This window comes from Sus scrofa, chromosome 11 (genome assembly GCF_000003025.6).
Source record: "Sus scrofa isolate TJ Tabasco breed Duroc chromosome 11, Sscrofa11.1, whole genome shotgun sequence".
NCBI lineage: Eukaryota > Metazoa > Chordata > Mammalia > Artiodactyla > Suidae > Sus > Sus scrofa.
This window is the reverse complement of record NC_010453.5, coordinates 15,991,666-16,007,539: the sequence shown is the minus strand read 5'-3', so window position 1 is coordinate 16,007,539 and position 15,874 is coordinate 15,991,666. Positions and strand designations below refer to the sequence as shown.

At 44.7% G+C, this 15,874-nt stretch overlaps 1 protein-coding gene across 5 annotated transcripts in view; it reads right to left on the bottom strand.

The window, feature by feature from the left end:
* Positions 1-15,874, bottom strand: part of LOC102163801 — a 110,207-nt gene that overhangs the window by 80,633 nt on the left and 13,700 nt on the right. For 2 of the 5 annotated variants that reach the window (XR_002336537.1, XR_002336538.1), the window contains exon 1: positions 9,356-11,245. Coding sequence is in view for 3 of the 5 variants with exons in the window: in XM_021065295.1 (XP_020920954.1) it covers positions 9,356-9,597 (242 nt within the window). In the remaining 2 variants the exon portion in view is untranslated. Of the gene's footprint in view, positions 1-9,355; positions 11,246-15,874 lie in introns of those variants that run through there. The other 3 variants (XM_021065296.1, XM_021065299.1, XM_021065295.1) reach the window with 2 other exon arrangements.

Here is a 15,874-nt window from a genome sequence, read left to right as displayed (position 1 = left end):
ATTGCTCGGTTCCCAGGGGTTCTGGCTGAATCAGGCAGGATCTGGGGCAAACAGCTTTGCTTTATTCACAAAATCTCTCCAGGAATTTGTCCTGAATGGGTGCAGCTCCATTTGCAAACACACCTGTATTTTAAAAAAATTTTTGGCAATGCCTTTGGCATGTAGAAGCCCTGCCACAGCTGTAACCGGAGCCAAGCAGTGATCCTTAACCCACTGAGCCATGAGGGAACTCCTGCAAGCACATTTTTAAAAAGGCATCATTGCTGGTAGTGCAGAGGTTTGCAGGCCAGAGGACCGGGCATTCGGCGGTGCTGCCTACAGGCCCTCCTGAGGAGAAGGGCTGGGGGCAGAGGATGCTGGCATTTGTGGTGCAGAGACGGAGCGGGGGGTGATGAGGAAGGGGGACAGCACACCGCTGAGGCCGCTCCTCGCTGCTGCCGTTTACTCCACAGTGCGCTCAGCTGGCCTGCTGGCGGGAGGCCACCCTGGCAGGCTGCTGGCTCTGACAGCTTCTCTCTCCCGCTGCCCCGCTGCTAAGACAGAGGCAGGCTGACTGAGCCAGCGCTTTCAGCTCCAGGGATCACAAGGAGCTACGGGGCTGTTATTCCCTATGGCTTTGCTTCTAGGCCACGTCACACTCATGGCTTGGGGTCTGCAGGAGCCCCTCTACAACAAGTCAAGCTGATGTCATGCGAGAAGGTCAGGTTGAAACCAGGGTCTCCCATCAGCTCACCCCATCCCCCCAGGTCCCCAGGAGGCAGGCCGAGAACTGAGATTCAGGCAGTGCAGATGCGCAAAGCTGCTCAGCTGATGAGCGGGAGAACTGGGATGCGAAACGAGGCTTCCCTGACTCTGTCTGCAGCCTGGTCTCTGTGACTTCCAAGCCCAGCCTCCCCTCCTTATGACAGAGCAGGAGGAAAGGGGAAACCCAAAAAGGAAAGGCTTCCAGGGAGAGTCTGCAATAGTCTTCCAGGGGCTGCAAGAGGTCAGCGCGCCTGCTCCACCAGTGCTGTGGACGTGGGTCCTATCTCTCCGGGGAAGGTGGACCATCCCCACTCTGCGGCTGGGGAAACGGAGGGTTGGGAGAGTTAAGAACTTGCCCGAGATCCTGCCCAAGCTTGAGAGGCCTGCTGTCACTCATCCAGAGCCGGCTTTCCTACTTTTGTTTATGGTGAGAAAACAGGACACGAAGCATCAGGGCTGAGCACGAGCGTGTCACACACCCCTTCTCCCCTCGGGATGAGCGCTGGGCGGTTCCCAGCTCACCGCTGCCGATCCTGCCCCCACCACCCTACCTTTCTGGAAGCAACCGTGGAAGACATGAGTGGCACATAGTAGGTCTTCAATATACATTTAATGACTCATTCTGCAAACTGCTATTCAAATACCTCTTCACAAGGATTCATTCTTCCTACCATGTCCTTGCAAAAACTGTGGCCCTGGTGTCCCTACACACAGAAAATAAGGGGAACAGCAGTTCGGAGTAAACAACAGCCTCCTTCCCATCGCTGACTTGGCTTTTCATCAAGAAGTGTGAAGCCAGAAGTTCCCGTTGTGGTTCAGTGGGTTAAGAACCTGACATAGTGTCCGTGAGGATGTGGGTTCAATCCGGGGCCTTGCTCAGTGGGTTAAGGATCCAGCATTGCTGCAAGCTGCGACACAGGTCCCAGAAGCAGCTTGGATCTGGTGTTGCTGTGGCTGTGGTGCAGGCCTGCAGCTGCAGCTCTGATTTTTGACCTTTAGCCTGGGAACTTCCATATGCTGCAGGTGCCGTCCTAAAAAAAGAAAAAAGAGAGAGACATGAAGCTAGACCATGTCCCTGGCCTGACGGGGTTTGCCAGGTTCATGCCCTTTTATTAAGCAGAAAGAGGCCCCCGGTTGGGGACCACCGGTTACTGAAGGCATTAGAGACTTTTTTGTTGGAGTCCACACTTACTGAGGTCGACAACCATAGGGGAGCCACATAAGCTAAGCCACTAAAACCCTGCCTAGAAAAAAACACGTCCTATACTTGAGGACAAACGCGGTTTTCTCAAAGGACAGGGGGGGTTATGGCCCAGCAGGCCTCCCAAGGGTCTTTTCTAACCTCCCTCTTCCAGGTAAAGAACAGGTGGGTCCCATGCTGTGACCTAAAGCACGTGCTCTGGGCGAGTCGCATCCCAGCTGGGGTGTCAGAGGGAGCGATCCATGCTCCCCGTGTCCCCGGCAACATGACAGAACAGGTCACCAATTCCCACACCCCTCTCTTCCCATCTCAACCCCAGAAGCCCAGCATCCCACAGCCCTCTGGAGTTTTAGGACTTGTGACCTTCAACAGCACAGGCCCAAGGGACCAGGGAGCAGGATGTACATTTGGAAGCTGGTGGAATTTTCTTCTCAAGGGTGGGTGTGGACTTCACATCCAGCCTGGGACCATAACCCTCTCCTCCTGCGTCATGGGGAGGAGAAGAAAGGGCCAGCTGTTCCCATTTGTGCGGCACAGTTGTCACAAATGCATAAATTTCCTTTAAAACACCATGTTGAATTGTTCCTGTTACCTCCATCCCAAGATATTCCAGCTTTTAAGTCCACAGCAGCTTTGTGGAAAACATCTGTACTCATCTATCACATCATCACAACACAAACATTTGCCCCTCGGGCCATTAACTGGAGGCACGTGCTTTAGTTTCCTGTGAACCTCGCAGAAAAACAAACAAACAAACAAAACACGAATGTAGGGATGTAGATTTTTCAAAATTTGAATACCCCAAACTGACTGCTTTCTTTAGTCACTAACTGCAAATAATGGTCGAAACACCCATTTTTTAACAAATCAGTAATACCCTTATTGGTTATAAGAGCAGATCCGGCACCCAACAGCACGAAGCAACACAAAGCACGGGTGTCAGATCCATCTTATAAATGAGGCCATTCTTAGTCCTTCAAGCCCTTGATTTTGAAAACTGGCGAGATGGATGAGAAGTAAAAAAGAATGACCTGCTGTTCATCCCGTCACGCCTTGAAGAACGTTCCCTGGGAGGCAGGTGGCTCTGACAGGAACCGAGCTTTGGCCCCCAGCCAGAAAGAGAAGACGGAAGTCCCACTTGGGTCCCAAATGCTGGACAGCAAAAACTTGGTAAATTGTATTCAAGGTCACACAATGATAAGGAATGAAATGTTAATGAAAACATCCGCGAGCTATCGGCTTTCATGGATCCGATCAGCAACGCTGAGAAAACAGGGTCAGATTACAGTGAAGGGGCAAGAAAACAGCTAAGGCTGTCACTGCAAGAATGCTACCTCTTTGGAGGGCAGCTTGGCACAACCTACCCCAAGCAGAGAGGGAAGGGGGATGTGTCCTGGAGAATTTCATCCACGTAACAAAAATCCACATGTGGACATTAGTGCATAGGAAAAGGCGCAGCATACACACCAAACCCTGGTTAGTAACCATTTCCTACGGAGAGAGCTGGCGGCAGACAAGGTCAAGGGGGGCAGACAAGGTCAAGGGGGTGGGGCCAGAGGAAAGCGTTGGAGGCAGGTGTGCAAAGTATGCTCCTTTTACTTTATACTCTATCGCGGCTTCCCCTGTCTCCCAACAGGTTTACTTTTATCATTTAAAACATTCAAGGAGCATCACTGTAAAGGAAATGTAAATTATTTCCCCAAATTCCAGAGACAAAATTAGCTTATAGAGTCCCAGGTAAGAAATAAGTCCCCTGGGAGGAAAAATAAAAAGGGGAGATATGATGTGACGGCAGAGAGGAAATATTTTTCCCTCTGGAATATTTTCTTTAAAATATTAAAGTAAAGTAAGAGAAAAATCAGCTCATAGAGAAAAGAAAACCATTTGTCATTACGAACAACTACAGAACTCCTAGCCCAATAGCTGGTAGTATTTGGGAGCTCTTGTTCAAGTAGATATGTATGTATATAGACATGTACACACACACACTTTAAATTATTATATTCATAGGGCACACAAAATGCCACAGACAAGAAAATAACAAGCAATATCCCTGATGAATATAGGTGCAAAAATCCTCGACAAGATAGTAGCAAACCAGATTCAACAATACATTGCAGGAGTTCCCGTCATGGCTCAGTGGTTAATGAATCCGACTAGGAACCATGAGGTTGCGGGTTCGGTCCCTGCCCTTGCTCAGTGGGTTAACGATCCGGCGTTGCCGTGAGCTGTGGTGTAGGTTGCAGACACGGCTTGGATCCCGAGTTGCTGTGGCTCTGGCGTAGGCCGGCGGCTACAGCTCTGATTCGACCCCTAGCCTGGGAACCTCCATAAGCCACAGGAGCGGCCCAAGAAATGGCAAAAAGACAAAAAACAAAACAAAACAAACAAACAAACAAAAAAAACAAACAACGAATACATTGCAAGGATCATACACCATGATCAAGCAAGATTTACTTTAGGGATGGAGAGATGGTTCGACATTCACCAATCAGTATGATATAACACATTAACCAAATGCAGGTTAACAAAATCACATGATCATCTCAATAGATGCACAAAAAGCATTTGACAAAATCCCATATATATGATAAAAGCTCTTAATAAAGTGGATATAGAAAAAAATGCACCTTTACATAATGAAGGCCATATATGACAAGCCCACCGCTAACATCATACTCAATGGGAAAAAAGAGAAAGATTTTCCTCTGAGATCAGCAACAAGACAAGGATGCCCACTCTCACCAGTTTTGTTCAACTTAGTACTGGAAATTCTAGCCAGAGCAATCAGGCAGGACAAGGAAATAAAAGCCATCCAAATTGGAAAGGAAGAAGTAAAACCGTTGCTATTAGCAGATGACATGATATCAAAAATTGAAAACCCTAAAGATTATACTGAAAAACTGTTAGAACTAAGCAAATTCAGTAACATTGCAGGATAAAAAATCAATACATAAAAACCTGTTATATTCCTATACACTCATAAACTATCAGACAGAGAAATTAAGAAAACAATATCATTTACAATTGCATCAAAAAACAAAAATACTTAGGAATAAATTTAACCAAGAAGGTGAAACATCTGTATCCCGAAACTCTAAAACATTACAGAAAGAAATTGAAGAGGACACAAATGGAAAGGTATCCCATGGTTATAGATTGGAAGAATTCATACTGTTATAATGTCCAAACTACCTCACATAACCTACAGATTCAATGCAATTCCTATCAAAATTCCAGTGTCCTTTTTCACAGAAACAGAACAAACAATTAGAAAATTTCTATGGAGCCGCAAAAAATCAGAATAGTGAAAGTAATCTTGAGAAAGAAAAAAATTGGTGGCATCGTTTACTTGATTTCAAACTCCCATTTGCAACACTATAGTAATTCTAAAAGTATGGCATGCAAACAGACACATAGAGCAGTGGAACAGAATAGAGAGCCCCCCAAAAAAACCTAAACATATACAGTCAATTAATTCATGACAAAGGACCCAAGAATATACAATGGGGAAAGACAGTCTTCAATAAATGGTGTTGGGAACACTGGACAGCCACTTGCAAATGAATGAAACTGGATCACTATCACATGTTATACACAAAAATGAACTTCAAAATGGATGGGAAACTTGAATTTAAGACCTAAAACCATAAAACTTCTAGAAGCAAACTTAGTTGGTAAGCTCCTTGATATAGGTCTTGTCAATGATTTTCTGAATGTGACACCAAAAGTAAAAGCAACAAAATAAATAAATAAATAAGCAGGACTACATCAAACTAAAAAGCTTCTGCACAGCAAAGGAAACTATCAACAAAAGGAAAAAGCAGCCTACAGAGTGGGAGGAAAGATCTACAAATCATATATCTGAGAAAGTGCTAATATACAAAAATATATAAAGAACTCATATGACAGTAGCAAAAAAAAAAAATCTGACTTAAAAGTGGGTAGATTTGGTCTGGCTGTATAGCATAGGGAACTATATCCAATCACTTGTGATAGAACATGATGGAAAATATGAGAAAAAGAATGTATAGATATGTATGACTGGGTCACTCTGCTGTACAGCAGAGATTGACAGACCATTGTAAATGAAGTGTACCTTAACAAAAATCTTTCTAAAAAAGAAATAGGGAGTTCCTGCCATGGCTCAGTGGAAACAAATCTAACTAGCATCCATGAGAACGCAGGTTCAATCCCTGGACTTGCTCAGTGGGTTAAGGATCTGGCGTTGTTGTGAGCTGTGGTGTAGGTTGCAGACTCGGCTCGGATCCCGCGTTGCTGTGGATGTGGTGTAGGCTGGCAGCTACAGCTCCCATTTGACCCCTCGCCTGGGAACCTCCATACGCCATAGGTGTGGCCCTAAAAAGACAAAAGACAAAAAGAATACATAAATTAAAAAATGAAAAAGAAATAAGCGACAAGGATATATTGAGCAGCACAAGGAAATACAGCCATTAGTTTGTCATAAACTTAAATGGAGTATCATCTATAAAAATATTGAATCACTACGTCGTACACCTGAAACTAATATAACATTGTCAATCAACTGTAGTTCAATAAAACACGTGTAATAAAAACTGGGTAGATTTGAAAGACATTTTTCTAAGGAGCCATGCAGATGGCCATCAGGTGGTGCAGATGTGCAACATCATTAGCCATCAGGGGAATGAAAATCAGAACCACAATGAGCTGTCACCTCACATCTCTCAGAATAGCTAGTATCAGGAAGACCACAAATAGGAGGTCCTGCTCAGCAACAGGAAACCAGCTAGTATCCCGGAGGATGTGGGTTTGATCCCTGGTCTCGCTCAGTGGGTTAAGGATCTGGCGTGGCTGAGCTGGGGTGTAGGTCGCAGATGCGGCTCAGATCTGGCATTGTTGTGGCTGTGGTATACACTGGCAGCTGTAGCTCTGATTGGACTGCTAGCCTGGGAACCTCCATATGGCACAGGTGCGGCCCTAAAAAAAAAAAAAAGAGCTAAATAAAGAACGAACTAAAGAAAGAAAAGAAAAAAAATAACAAGTGTTGGTGAGGATTTGGATAAAAGGAAACCCTCATACACTGTTGGTGGGAATATCACCAGCCAGTGTGGAAGACAGTATGAAGTTTCCTCAAAAAATCAAAAATAGTACTATCACATGGACCAGCAATTCCACTTCTGGGTATTCATTGAAAGAAAACAAAAACATTAACTGAAAAAGATAGCAGCACTCCCATGTTCACTGGAGCATTTTTTTTTTTTGTCTTTTTTGTCTTTTTGTTGTTGTTGTTGTTGTTGTTGTTGTTATTGTTGCTATTTCTTGGGCCGCTCCTGCGGCATATGGAGGTTCCCAGGCTAGGGGTCAAATCGGAGCTGCAGCCACCGGCCTACGCCAGAGCCACAGCAACGCGGGATCCAAGCCGCGTCTGCAACCTACACCACAGCTCACGGCAACGCCGGATCCTGAACCCACTGAGCAAGGCCAGGGATCGAACCTGCAACCTCATGGTTCCCAGTCGGATTCGTTAACCACTGTGCCACGACGGGAACTCCCACTGGAGCATTTTTAATAACAGAATGGATAAAGAAATTATATATATATATATGAATATTCTCCATTCATACAAGGAAATCATGCCATCTGGGATAACATGAATGGAGTTTGAGGGCATCATGCTAAGTGGATTAAATCAGAGAAAGACAAATCCAGAGATGGCAGGTGTGGGGCTGGGGTGTAGACATGAGAAATGGGTAAAGAGGGTTGAAAGGCAAACACACCAAGAGAAATATGCTAGGAAAGAGAGACTCACTCTATAGTGGGAACACACAGAACTCAATTACATACTCTCCCCACCCCTTTCAAATAGAAGCTCCTCTGAGAGAAGGTGGACCCGTCACATACAGGAGATGCTCAGTAGAGTAGATCTACGCTAATTTTGTCAAGGATCATTTTAGGCAATTTCTAGACTTTCTAAGTATTGAGAAATGAACATGCTTCTTCCTTGGTAGACGTGCTCCTGCTGGTAGAAATCTGAAACAGGAAGAGACTGCGGGAGTGAGCCGAGCAGCCCCTCCTCCTCGGGGAATAAACAGGGACTCAGGGAAGACAGCGATGGTACTACTGTCTCTCATTCGCTTTGGCATCAATAAGAGCAGTGATAATAGCCCGTGTCGCGTCCTCCCCTAGAAGTTTAGTGATAATAAAGGGTCGTTCATTGATAATAGAGCATTAATGGATAGCAGCCACCAAATGACATTAACACACTCTTAATTTTCAGTCCAATTACTGTATCTCAGTGGTCCGCAACTGCAGTAATTCAGCCTCTGAGGGGACGTTTGGTGATGTCTGGAGACACTTTTGATTATCACGACTGGGGGGAGCGTGGTGACCAGTGGATGGAGACCAGGGATGCTGCTAAATACCCTGCAAGGAACAGGGCAGCCCCCCTGCCACAAAGAACTGTCTGGTCCAAAATGCCAACAGTTCTGAGTTTGATCCTTTAACAGCTACCATTCCCAGCTTTAGTTTCTAATTATAAAATACTACTTTATTTTAAACCTTTGGTTTGTGTCCCAATTCAACAGCAAGCCTGTGTCTATAGGTGCGCAAGTTTTTAACATTTAGCATTTCGGCAGTATTTAGCCTTACGTGTTTTCACCTCAAAGCTCCAACCTGAGCACATCTTTAACGTGGTGGTTGTGGTTTTTGGTGATCGACTTGGTAAATTAGACTGTTTATGCCTAAATAAGATGTGAGGGGGCTCCCCACTCATCGCTTGATTTTGGGTAACATTAACCATTAACCATACTTGTTCCCCCAAAGGCAGATGTTAATGGGCATTGCGGATTACTTCCCACGAATGTTTCAGAGGCTCAGGACACAAATCCTTTGTTATCTGTAGTTCTTTATGTAGCCCCTGCCCCATTTCCCTTTGTTTTATTACATTCTGCATGACTTCCGTGGAGGTTACCGCATACCTACTGTGTGCCAGTGACCTCGCCCCTTCCCTGTGCATCCTTCGTTGTACGGTCTCTATGACATGGAAAAGTTGCTTCCTCTGAGCTCTGCCAGTTTTATAATGACCACATCAAAGCCACCTTCTCAGAGACCCAATGGGGGATCCCTCCTCCCTGCCTGTAGCTACCAAGTTGTTTCTAACAGCCCACCATAACCAGCTTTCACCCCAAAGTTCACTGTCTTTATGACTATTCTTTCTACATTTAGAAAAGCCATTTTCCTTAGACTCAGTGAAGATTAAGGTTTTCTTTCCCTCCGCACAATTAAGATGAGCACTTTCACAAGGCAGGCATTCTCTTTCCAGGAAGTCTAAATTAGCACATTGTCATCTTCCTCTGAATGATTCCGAGAAACCATCTGCTAGGATTATTTCTCCAACTTGAAAGGCTGCACAGGGCTGTTCCAACTCACCTTTTGAGATGATGAAAGAGCCAGATCCAGAACCGGGCAGACCTCGGCCACTGTGAAGTCAGGGGGTCCAGGTCTACATCCACGGGCTTCTCTTCACTTGTGGGTCCCTCCTCCCCGCCACCTGCGTCCTTTCTGTTTCTCGCCTCCGATATCTCTCCTGAAGCATGACAGCAACTCCTGGTTCTTCCCTGGAAGGGATGGGTTCCCTCTGGTTCCGACTCCCCTGTGTGGGGAAAGTGCATCCCCACCGCCAGCTTCAACACCCTGAGTGCTTCCCAGGGCCAGAAGGGGGCAGCAGAGCAACCCCGGGAAGCTTTTGAAAGGTGGGCTGTTACAACTTGGTGATGAAGTTACAATCTAGCAGAGTTATACATCAGTGCCAGAAACATTTCATCTCAGGGCCTTCAGAGCTGGTAGTGCAGGTGCGGGTGGCAGCTTCTCCCTTCTCGCCGTTTGCTTGTGGCTTTCGAGGAAGAGTCTGAACAGGGGCTATTTAGTAAAGAGGCTGGAGATCCTTGAAGGGGGCGGAGGGCCCGAGAGACGCCTTAAGTGCTCGAGGATGCCCTGTAGAAAAGAAAGGAAACCTATTCGGTGTCCTTCCAAACTCTGGATCTGAGACAGAGTGAAGTCACAGGCAGGCAGCATTGTGCCCAGTACGATCAACTTTCCCGTCGCCTTTGTCTTGGATCTGAAGCAGCCTACTTTGGGAGACTGTGTTGCCCGTAACAAGTAAGCACCAAGTGGCAGAAGTTCTTCACTGTTAGTTTATAAGAAGTGCTTGGATGGGATCGAGATGGTGGAGGAGTAAGACGGGACGCTCACCTTCTCCTGCAAACACCTTAAAAAGCTCCCATCTACATGCAGGGTGATTCACACAGAACCTCTACTGAATGCTGGCAGGAGACCTCAGACCTCCCCAAAGGGTAAGAAACCTTCCACATAACTGGATAGAACAAAAGGGAAAAGAGAGAGAAGAGAAAAAAGGAATCAGGACAGGACCAGCACTCCTGAGAGGGAGCCATGCAAGAGGAAAGGAATCTGCACCCTGGGAGGCCACCCAACTGATGGGGAGAGCAGCCAGAACGCAGGGGAACCTCAGCGCCTCAGAGAAAAGTGCGGGAGCCGGACTGAGGAGGGCAAAGCAGAGAGAGAGCCGCACAGACCACTGGCACCACTGCCTGGGGCTTCACAGCCTCAGACACTTGGGCGCAGGCTGGGCGCTGAGACTCGGGCTTTGGAGGTGAGTTGCTGGCAGAGGACCAGGGCTGGCTGTGTGGAGACAGCCTGCGGGGGCTGGGGAGGGGAGTGTCACCCACACCCACACCCACACCCAACCGAGGGAGCTCGGGAGGAGGCCTGGGCGCCCTTGTTGGGGAGGGGGAAAGGAGGGGGCTAGGATGCCGAAACAACTTCTTTCCCTGTGCAGGCTCTCAGGTGGGGGGATGTTTCTTGTGCAGACGACAAAGGTGGGTCAGAACCACCACAGACATCTCAGACTCCTGAGGTGGGGGCACCACACCACCACTAAGGGTCCTGTGAACAGGCACTGCCTGTGGCCCTAGAGTCACCTCAGGGGGGCCGCCACAGAAGGCCTGCAATTGAGCACCACCCATTGCCCTCACCCTCTGTTGCCACTGCCAAAGCCTCTGGTCACCCTCCCACATCCACACACACCTTCCTGAGAGTCACTGTGCTTCTACCTCCCCATGGATCCTTGCCACTGCTAAGGGCCCAGCAGCCAGATACTGGCTGCAGGCACTGCCCACTGAGGCCGCCTCCATGGAAGCACATACAGGTCGCACACTTGAACACCCCCATCAGGGGGATAACAGCTTGCACACACTGAGGAAAGAGAGAGTAAGCATCCAAATGAAAAGCAGCCCTCATGCAAAAAAAAAAAAAAAAAAAAAAAAAAAAAGCACTCACAAGCTACCCAGGGACACTCCCTCATGCAAACAGCCTCCAAGACTATATTAGGTAATTGTTGTTTCCCCTAAACTTACAGAATGAGAAAAATATAAGCAAAATGAAGAAGCACAGGAACCATTCCCATATTTACAAGAACAGAAGAATTCCCCTGAAGGAGCAAACAAGAAACAGAACTCTGCAGTCTAACAGACACCAAGTTCAAAGGAGGTAATGAAAATACTGAAGGAATTGAGAACAGATATTAACAGTAATGTGGATTACTTTTAAAAGAAGCTAGAAACTATAATGAGAAGCCAAGAAAATTTAGAAAATTCCTTTGTAGAGAAAAAAACTGAGTTAAAGGCTGAGAACAGCAGAATGAATAATGCAGAGGAATGAATAAGTGACTTGGTAGATAGAATAATGGAAATCACCAAACCAGGACAGCAGACAGAAAGCCAAATGCAAAAAAATCAAAGCAATATAAGCGATCTGTGAGATAATACAAAGCATGCTTATCTACACATAATAGGGATTCCAGAAGGAGAAGAAAAAGAAAAAGGGATTGAAAATATACTTGAGGAGTTCCCATTGGGCTCGGCAGGTTAAGAACCCAACATTATGTCCATGAGGATGTGGGTTCAATCCCTGGCCTCCCTCAGTGGGTTAAAGATCCAGCATTTCTGCAGGCTGCAGTGTAGGCTGCAGATGCAGCTCAGATCCAGCATCACCGTGGCTGTGGTGTAGGCTGGCAGCTGAAACTCTGATTCAACCCCTAGCCGGGAAACTTCCATATGCTGCAGGTGCAGCCATAAAAAGAAAAAAAAAAAAAAAAGAAAGAAAATATATTTGAAGAAATTAGGGCTGAAAGCTTTCTAAGTCTAAAGAATGAAACAGACATCCAGATGTAGGAAGCACCGAGGGCCCCAAAGAGTCCTATACCAAAAAATATTTTAATAAAAAATGGCAAGAGTTAAAGATAAGGAGATGATTCTAAAGGCAGCAAGAGAAAAACAGAAAGTTTAATTATAAGGGAACCTCCATCAGTCAATCAGCTAATTTCTCTACAGAAACACAATAGGCCAGAAGAGATATCCAAAGTTCTAAGATATGTTCAAAGTTCTAAAAGGAAAAAAATTGCAGCCTAGAATACTCTACCCAGCAAGATTATCATTTAAAATAGGAGAATTAAAGAATTTCTTGGAGTTTCCATCGTGGCACAGTAGAAACGAATCCAACTAGGAACAATGAGACTGTGGGTTTGATCACTGGCTCGTTCAGTGGGTTGAGTATCTGGCGTTGCTGTGAGCTGTGGTGTTGGTTGCAGATGTGGCTTGGATCCAGTGTTGCTGTGGCTGTGGTGTAGGCCAGCAGTTGCAGCTCTGAATCGACCCCTAGTCTGGGAACTTCCATATGCTCCAAGAGTGGCCCTAAAAAGACAAAAAAAAAAAATATATATATATATATGGGGACAGAGAGCAAGAAAATTGAGACTTTCTTTAAGAAGGCATTTGAGCTTATATGACTATCAATCTAAAGAAAGCAGATATAGGTAGGGGTTAACATACTTGGAAAACAAAGCACCTACAAATCAAAAACAAACAATGCATTCAAAAAAACCAAAAAGAAGAGAATACAAGCATAAAATAAAAAGAAATCCAACCAGAAAAAGAAAAGAACAAAGAATTAACTGGAAAACAACGTTTAAAATGGCAATAAATACATATTTATCAATAATTATCTCAAATAAATGGACTGAATGCTCCAATCAAAAAACAAAGTGGCAGGACGTATTAAAAAAAAAAGAGCCTATGATATGCTGCCTACAAGTGACCCACCTTAGGGAAAAGACACACATAAACTGAAAGTGAGAGGACGGAAAAAGGTATTTCACACAAATGAAAATTACAGGAGGAGTTCCCGTCGTGGTGCAGTGGTTAACCAATCCGACTAGGAACCATGAGGTTGCGGGTTCAGTCCCTGCCCTTGCTCAGTGGGTTAATGATCCGGCGTTGCCATGAGCTGTGGTGTAGGTTGCAGACGCGGCTCAGATCCCGCGTTGCTGTGGCTCTGGCGTAGGCCAGGGGCTACACCTCCGATTCGACCCCTAGCCTGGGAACCTCCATATGCCGTGGGAGCGGCCCAAAGAAATAGCAAAAAGACAAAAAAAAAAAAAAGAAAGAAAAGAAAATGACATGAAAGCAGGAGTCACAACACTCATATCAGACAAAATTGACTTTAAAACAAAGGCCATAAAGAAAGACAAAGAAGGACATTATTTAATGGTAAAAGGATCAACTCAAGAAGAGGATATTACATTCATCAATATATATATCCCTAACATAGGAGCACCCAAATGCAGACAAGAAATACTAAGAGACACAAAGGGAGAAATTGATGGGAATACAATAATAGTAGGAAACTTCAACACCCCACTCATATCAATGGATAGATCATCCACACAGAAAATCAATAAGGCAAAAGAAATCCTAAATGACACAATAGAACAGTTAGACCTAATTGATATTTTCAGGACATTATATCCAAAAAAAAAAAAAAAAAAAACGAAAATATACATTCTTTTCTTTCTTTTTTTTTTTTGTTTTTAGGGTTGCACTTGTGGCACATGGAAGTTCCCAGCACAGGGGTCCAATCAGAGCTACAGCCACCAGCCTACATCACAGCCACGGCCATACCAGAGCTGAACCACATCTGTGACCTACACCACAGCTCATGGCAACGCTGGATCCTTAACCTGCTGATCGAGACCAGGGGTCAAACCTGCAACCTCATGGTTCCTAGTCATATTCTTTTCCACTGTGCACAACAGGAACTCCTATACATTCCTTTCAAGTGCACATGGAACATTCTTTAGGACTGAACACATACTGGGGCAGAAAACTAATCTCAGTCAACTTAAGAGTATAGGAATTATTTCAAGCATCTTCTCTGACCACAGTGGCATAAAAGTAGAAACCAACCACAGGAAAAGAAATGAGAAAAAACTGACAACACGGAGACTAAACAATATGCTACTAAAAAACCAATGGGTCAACGAGGAAATCAAAAAGAAATTAAAAAGTACCTTGAGACAGGAGTTCCCACTGTGGCTCAGTGGTAACAAACCCGACTAGTATCCACGAAGACACAGGTTTGATCCCTGGTCTTGATCAGTGGGTTAAGGATCCAGCACTGCCATGAGCTGTGGTTAGGTTGCAGATTCAGCTTGGATCTTGCATTGCTGTGGCTATAGGGTAGGCTGGCAGCTGCAGCTCTGACTTCACAACTAGCCTGGGAACTTCCATATGCTGAGGGTTTGGCCCTAAAAAGCAAACAAAACAAATCCAAAAAACCTTGAGACAGATGACAATGAAAACACAATCATACAAAATCTATGTGATACCCACAAAAGCGGTTCTTAGAGTGTTGTTCACAGTGACACAGCCCTTCCTCAAAAACAAAAATCAAAAAACAAAACAAAAACCAAGAAAAATCTCAAATTAACAACCTAAGCTACCACCTAAAAGAATTTGAAAAAAAAGAACAAATAAAACCTAAAGTCACCAGAAGGAAGGAGGTCATAAAGATCAGAGAGGAATTCAATAAAATAGAGATTAAAGAAACAATAGAAAAAAATCAATAAAACCAGGAGCTAGGTCTTTGAAAGGGCAAACAAAATTGACAAACCTCTGGCCAGACTCACCAAGACAAAGAGAACTCAAATAAACAAAATAAGAAATGAAAAAGGAGAAATCTCTATGGATACTGCAGAAATACAAAAAATCCTAAGAGAATACTGAACAATTATATGCCAACAAATTTGACAACCTAGAAGAAAGGGACAACTTCCTAGAAACATACAGCCCATCAAAACTGAATCAAGAAGAAATAGATTATTTGAACAGACCAATCACTAGAAATTAAGTTGAATCTGTAATAAAAATACTCCCTACAAACAAAAGTCCAAGACCAGACGACTTCTACCAAAATACAAGGAAGAACTTACCCCATCCTTCTTAAACTTTTCCAAAAGATTGAAGAAATAACACTCCCAAAGACATTCTATGAAGCCACCATCATCCTAATACCAAAAACAAAGATACACCAAACAAAAAAATTATAGGCCAATATCTTTAATAAATATAGATGCAAAAATTCCCAACAAAATTTGAGTTAACTGAATCCAACAACATATGTCAGATTACTCATGAGATTTTTCACAGAACTAGAATAATCCAAAATTTATATGGAATCACAAACAACTTCCAAGGCAATTCTGAGGGGAAACCAAAGCAAATAGGAGGCATAACTCTCTCAGACATCAGACAACATTACAATGCTATAGTAATCTGGAGTTCCTGCATGGCTCAGAGGTAATGAACCCGACTAGTATCCATGAGGATGTGGGTTTGATCCCTGGGCTTGCTCAGTGGGTTAAGGATCTGGCGTTACCATGAGCTGCCATGTAGGCTGGGGGCTGCAGCTCTAATTTGACCCCTAGCCTGGGAGCTTCCATATGCTGCAGGTGCATCCCTAAAAAAGCAAAAACCAAACCAAAACAAAAAGACAAAAAAAAAACCCAAAGCTACAGTAATCAAGACATTGTGGTAT